The 7,111-nt window shown below is 39.9% G+C and overlaps 1 protein-coding gene across 1 annotated transcript in view; it reads right to left on the bottom strand.

The window, feature by feature from the left end:
* Window positions 1–206: 206 nt before the first annotated feature.
* Window positions 207–7,111, bottom strand: part of LOC111872596 (alpha-ketoglutarate-dependent dioxygenase alkB homolog 7, mitochondrial) — an 8,935-nt gene continuing 2,030 nt past the window's right edge. The window contains exons 2-4 of the mRNA XM_023866704.2: window positions 5,151–5,324; window positions 3,003–3,127; window positions 207–602 (exon numbers count right to left, since the gene is read on the bottom strand). Of these exons, the coding sequence (XP_023722472.1) occupies window positions 464–602; window positions 3,003–3,127; window positions 5,151–5,324 (438 nt within the window). The 3' untranslated portion in view covers window positions 207–463. The remainder of the gene's footprint in view (window positions 603–3,002; window positions 3,128–5,150; window positions 5,325–7,111) is intronic.

Below are 7,111 nucleotides of genomic sequence, written 5' to 3' on the forward strand. Positions count from 1 at the left end.
ATGGAAACCCATAGGCACTTTTTTTCTCTCTCCTCACTTCCACTTTGGAGCACTGAGCTGATTTCTCAGTTTCATGATCATTTTTACAGATGGTAGGACTCCTTGGACAGGTGATCAGCTCGTCACAAGGCCTCTACCTAAACATAGGACAATACAAACACAGAATAAATGTATACACACACCAAACATCCTTGCCTTGTGCTGGATTCGAACCCATGATCCTGGCTTTGAGCAAGCGAAGACAGTACATGCCTTAGACCACTTGGCTACTGTGACCGGCATAGGCACTCGCTATATCTCAACTATTTTGTGCTATAATATTCTCAGCCTTACTTCCACAACATAGCTTCTCTTTGTAATGCAACTAAATGACTATGTCATGACAGTCCAATAAAATACTCATTTGAAAGGATTCAGTCTTCACGTTAACATATTAATGTTAACTGAGTACAGCTTATAAATTCTACTTAGTTTCTGTGGTAGTATCCGGTTCATTTCTGCATATCACTGATATACGTCTTCCCCTCGGTATAATCTGATCTCCAAATTTTGAATGGGCGTTTCCAAGAATTTCATGGGTGAATTCATACCTTGCAGTATTTCTGAAAATTAAAAGTGTAAGTTAAACTGATGTACTTGTTACATAGGAACTTGAGGACAAGGGGAGCCCTCTTTGGGTGATACTTTACAATGCTACAATCTGTGGTGACAATGGCAGGATAATCTGGATACTGTACAGTCAACATGAAGACGCTGTAAAAAGCTTGCCATGAGAGATTACTGGAATTATTTCTGAGGCATATATTGATATACCCCCTCGTTGGTGTCTCCACCTTATCGTGGTGAGGGGGTTTGAGTATGCCAAGGACCCTGAGAGCTATACCAGCGGTAGCGTAGCTACTGGCAGGGCCTCCCTTGCTGGACAGGTCAAAGGGTAGGCATCAGACGAAGAGAGACACCAAAAACCAAAAACTGATGCCAGAAGCAGCGTCATCAGCAGCGACTTGAAGCACAGAACAAATGATGCTCGAGATGGTTCAAGTTCGTATAGCAACAGGCGTGACCAGAGTGGTTTGAACGGCTGTTGTACTGCGATGTGGAAAGCAAATGGAAAAACTACCACATTATCACTTTCCTGGATAGTCTCTTTCAAAAAACAGAAGATCACATTAAGTGGAGGAACTGTTTTGGAAGAGACTGTGAACCTGTCATCTGACAGTTACTGATCAATCAATCAATATTGATATAGAAGTAGATAAGGTGAAACCAAGTCCAGTAAACAACAGTTACTAATTAATACATTTTAATATATATTGCAGCCTTATACTACCTACACATGATGTGTGTTTTTAACACAATCCTAGACAGCAACTTTCTTCTATTACAGATGCCTACTTCAACATTAGTTGTTTCTGACAGGTTTGTTTAGACTGGAGATCAAACCCTGATCACTCAGTCCTTGGTCAGTCACTGTACTGATTGAATTATCCCACAGAATTTTATGCTTGTTTTACTGCTTGTATTAGTTTTGTGATAACTGAAAAACAATATGCAATATATAATGAAGTCAGATCTTTACAGATCTCGTAACCATGAATGGAAACACCCTTTATTTGTTGTGAATGATGAAAGAGTTAAAATGCTATCATCAGTCAGTAGGTATGGCAATAGGATATATGCTGGAAGGCCACGGTTCAATTCCTGGCAAAAGCGATATTTTTCTGTTCTTTACAGCATCCAGCCTCCCATCCAATGGGTACCAGGAGCGATTTCCTCAGGGGTAAAGTGGCTGGGGCATGAAGCTGACCACTCACCTCCATTTCGTGCCAAGGTCAAGAATGACAGAACGATATCTCCACCCCATCCCCCTCTCCATATGGCTTCATGACACTGTGCTTAATTAATTAAGCATTGAGAGTTTCTTTTTAACCTATCAGTCGGTCAGTCTGGTCTTTGTACGAAACTTTCTGTGGCGTGCACTACAAATATCTGAACATAACGTAAGTTTGAACTGTCTTACGTACTTCTGCCATTGCCATGCACTGTGAAACCCCCATTTAATATTCTTCACTGCAACGTTTTTGCCGATTAAATGATATGTACATAATTTCACAGTATTTCATAATTCGTGCAGTAATTTGTCAGTTAGCATCATGAAACTGAAAAGTAAAAATCCACATTCCACAAAGTTACATCTTTTTTTTTAAATTCAAAATATACTTCAAGAAAAACAGATTTTTTCAAAGCTTATCATTGTACAAAATTGAATTGTCTTACAACTGAATGTCACAGACAGACATCTGATATTTAGTTTTGCACCAGCTGGATGTGTAAGATAGGGCAACAGTTCAGCTTCAACCCTTTCAAGATGAACCCCAAATATATTTGTTTCCATTCATTTTCTTTTCTTTGCACTAATGCTGAATATACTCATGTTGTGTTCTTTAACTTCTGAATTTTTCATGCTTTTTCAAAAGGATGTAAGTTGAACTGATAGTGAACCTTTTTACGAGACAAAATCAAGACAGTAACAATAATAAAACTATTGGTATAAGTTTTATTTGTTAAAAAAAATCTGGTCAGGAGGCTATTTCAGTGCTTGTAAGATGGGGGGGGGGAAGTTAAATGGCTTGATCTTTGGTTATCAGCTGAGATACAGATGGTCAGACAGGGTGACTGTAAAATCAGCACTTTGTAGTGAATTTTGAAACCTGAAATTTGTTAATGTGTTTGGTGGACTGATAGCGAAAAATTTAAAGTCATGAACTACTTACACGTATAATCAGAAGCAACCACATTATTATAACTGCATTAAAACAATGAGCAAAATCAATGCAAAGGTCCTACAGAATTTCTGTACTCTATCTAGAAAGTAAAAGGTTGATATTTAATTTAAAGGATGATACAAAATTAAGATTCTTAACAGATCTGTCAATATAACATCTTAAACAAAACATTAACTTAATGTCCATTATACACTTACCATATTAAATTACACTAACCTCATTATGTAAAGAGAACGTCTCTTCAAAAGTATATCTACAACTTGTTCTCTATTCTTCTCATGGATTAGTCGCATAACGCTATCAGATAGCAGACTGAGACCTGCAATAGTATTCCCACAGAACTGAAATCAGAAACATCAGAAACTAGAAAACCTCTAACTGTACACATATATGCCACAAAAATAACAACCCGTTTCACTGGTAGGTAAAGTAAGTAAAGGTATCCCTGTTAGAGGCCATGGAGGCCCATAGGGTTGTGAGATGTTGAGACTCCCACATTTTCTAGACAATCAGCACATGCATGCCACTCTTTACCCCCAGGAAGATTCCTGGTACTCATTTCTGTTCGAGGCTGAGTTGACCCCAGGGCCATAATACGGCTGGAAGGATTAGGTAAATTGAAAAATTAACCTCATCAGGATGAGCTCAAAAGCATACTTTCATAAGAATGAAAATCTGGTTGGTAAAGATTTCTTGATGAAAATTATACTTCTTAATTGTAATCTGAATATACCAAGTTTCAATCTGACATTTTTAGTACTTCCATGTTAAATCCTCAGACTATAACACACTGTCTTAGATTTCAATTAAAGTTTGTAAAATACTGAGAGGGACAGTCAATGGAAGAATATTTCTGAAATTCATTTTGAAGTCACAAGTAATTTATATATAACACACTATTCATATTACCTCATGAAAGATTCCAAGGAATAAAAGAGATTTCAAATACGTTGTGCGTTCAAGTTCTAAGGTCTCTGATTTTTTTTCTCACACAATAATCATACAAAAAATTTGAAACTTCTGTCACTTTTCAACGTAATCTCCCTGCAGCAGTACACATTTTTCACAATGTCGACGCCATGATTCCATGGCCGCTGCGAACGCTTCTGTAGGAGTCTGTTTTTGACCACTGGAAAATTGCTGATGCAATAGCGGATTGAAAAACGGCATCCATGTCTCATCCATTGTCACAGTTGATGAAAAGAAAGTCCCATTCATGCCTTCATCACGTGTCAACATCGCCTGGCAAACTGGCATGCGTGCAGCCTTGTGGTCATCCGCCAGTATTTGAGGCACCCACCTGGAGGACACTTTCTGCATTCACAGGTCTTCATGCAGGATTTTGTGCACAGATCCCATGGAAATGCCAACTTTGGAGGCGATGTTTTCCACACTCAATCGGCAATCCTCCAAAACAACTTTCTCAACTCGCTCAACCATGTTGTCAGACTGGCTGGTGCGAGGCTGAGATTGTTTTGGTTCGTTGTCACACAACGTTCGGCCTTCTTTGAACTGTCGCGCCCACGAACGCACATTTTTCACATTCATGACACCATCACCACACGTCTCACTCAACTGGCGATGAATTTCAATGGGTGTTGCACCACGCAAGTGGAGAAAACGAATGATTACTCGCTGTTCTTGTAACGAAAACGTCGCCATTTTAAGTATTAAAAACACTCCTCACTCTCGCCGCTACCACTAGAGTTCAGTGTGCCGTAGAGTGCTGCCATCTCTGTCACGCATTCACAAAGAGTGCACACATATTTTAAACTAAACTGCATGTGTCTATCTGCTCCCAGTCCTGAGAAAAAAATCAGAGACCTTAGAACTTGAATGCCCCTCGTACCTTCTGACATTTGAGTCGGGACATTCTGACAAAATGACACGAGTGTTTTATGTACTTTCATCATTTTTTTTCCCTTGGCACTGCATCCGCAGTGGGCCTAGGCCTACCTCCATGAACTTCCCCGTTCACTTCGGTTTTTCTGGATCTTACACATTCAGTAGGACTCCTTGGACGGGTGATCAGCTCGTCGCAAAGCACAAACACAGAAAAACGCACACACACAAACTAAACATCCATGCCCTGAGTGGGATTCAAACCCAGTTTCCCAGTTTCCAAGCGAGCAAAGACAGTACATGCCTTAGACCACTCGGCTACCGTGACCGGAGCTTTCATGATTACAGGAAGTAAATATTTAGGCTGCAATGTCAATTCCAGACAAATCATATTTCACAAGCAGTTCTGTGTGTCATGGAAGGTACCATGTTCCAAAATGAACAGTGCAATCAAAATATTGTGTCACATAAAGAAGTGTAGGCAGTGTCTGATATTTTCCAAAATCTGAAATGAAGACTTACACGAACACTGTCAATGTGAGGCTTGATAACACCTTCTTTAGCAAGGTCCAGTACATGCACAAGACTTAGTTGAGGTGTTCCTGGAGGAAATGCTACGTCACGAACCCGCTGCAGAATGCTTGCATTCTGTGTATTCCAATGTAATCTTTCTGTCTCTCTGTAACCATGGATGGCCTGCATAAAATGTTAATGCTTAATTAGTTTGATATGTATATACAATTATTGTTTTCAGACATTATCCATCAACCTGTTTTTTTATTCAGAATACACAGTGTTTTGGAGACTGGATTCTGTCTCCGTCTTCATGTGAAAGCCTACTCAGTTGGACCAAATCAACAGAGCTAGTCCTTGTCTCTGGACACCAGCACCTGAGTGTCTGAGTCTTATGTTATGACTAACAGTCAGTAGGCCAGTCTGCCTTGGAATAAAGCACCCATCTGGGGCTTACGACCATGTTTTTATTACTGTCAGACAGTTGCGGGTTTGTTGATGTGGGGCACTCTCTCTCTCTGATGAGAGGATGGGTCTGTTGTTTACAATTGCTACTGGCCCTCACCAGCACAGTCATTCTCAGGTCGGAGTCCTGTGGGACTCGTAACCATATTTTACTGTCTCAGATTTGAGACTTCCCTTTTTGTCACCTCCTACAACTCACACGGCTGTGGTGGAGGTATTAGACCTTGCCTCCACACAAGATACACCAGAACCAAAACAAGATAGGATATATAAACCAAACACAGCATAAACCACCTGTGAGACTTAAAACAAACATTAAAAACATTAAAAAAACTCCGCACATATGAAGCCCGGCACCTATGTCCATGCACTATTCATGGCTACTGTTGTTAAAATTGGAGTACTATCATATTACAAATGCCAGGCAGGCACGATTTTGGGAAACAAAACATGATGACAGCCTAAATAAGGTAAAGCTAAAGTTAACCCTTGGCTTAATTAATTAACTTTGACACTAGATGGAGGTGGGCGGTCAGCTTCAAGCCCCTGCTGCTTTACCTCCAAGGAAACAGCCCATGGTACTCACTGTATAGGAGACTGGCTGGCCCCCAGGTGGACATGTAATGTGTTGTTAATTAAAATTTTCTATAGCAAAAACACATGGAAAAGTGCAAATGCAAATAAGAACTTGTAAAAGTACTTTACTGGACAAGAAAGAATAAACACCTCAATTGCTACAGATATTGGAACACAATTTTTGTGTTAATATATAGCAAGCTGTTACATTTACAGTAGAATTATGAAGAGCACTCAGAATAAACTAAAGGGCCAGGCAGAACTGCAGAGGTCAAGAGACATAAGTTTCCACAATGCAAATACTATCGTAAAAGATTTCACCAAAGGACATTTGGTGCTTAATGGCACTGATTTCACAATGGAAAATTATTTTTTGTTATTGTTAAAAATATTACTAATGAATTACTGAAGCAATGATAAACAAAGTTGAATGAGGAGCTTCATAACTTGTACTCTTTGCCAAATATAACTAAAATGATCGAGTCAAGGAGGGTGAAACAGGCAAAGCATGCATAGAGAATGGAAATGCATACAAACCTAATGCAGGTGGGAGGATAACATTGATATTTATCTTAGAGAGGGAATGGGATGGTATGGACTGGATTCATCTGGCTCAAGATAAGGACAGGTGGCAGGCTCTTGTGAACATGATAATGAGAAGAAAGCAGTCTTCTGGGATTTGGCACCGTGTATATGTGGTGTTAACCGACGTTTCGGAGGAACGTATCGCCCCCATCTTCAGGGTAGAAGAAAAAGTATAAGAATTCTGCAAGCGACAACACCGTGAGAGTCTGCTTTACCGTTTCTCACGGTGTTGTCGCTTGCAGATTTCTTATACTTTTTCTTCTACCCTGAAGATGGGGGCGATACGTTCCTCCGAAACGTCGGTTAACACCACATATACACGGTGCCAAATCCCAGAAGACTGC

This window comes from Cryptotermes secundus, unplaced genomic scaffold, assembly GCF_002891405.2.
Source record: "Cryptotermes secundus unplaced genomic scaffold, Csec_1.0 scaffold112, whole genome shotgun sequence".
In the NCBI taxonomy this organism is placed as follows: Eukaryota; Metazoa; Arthropoda; class Insecta; order Blattodea; family Kalotermitidae; genus Cryptotermes; species Cryptotermes secundus.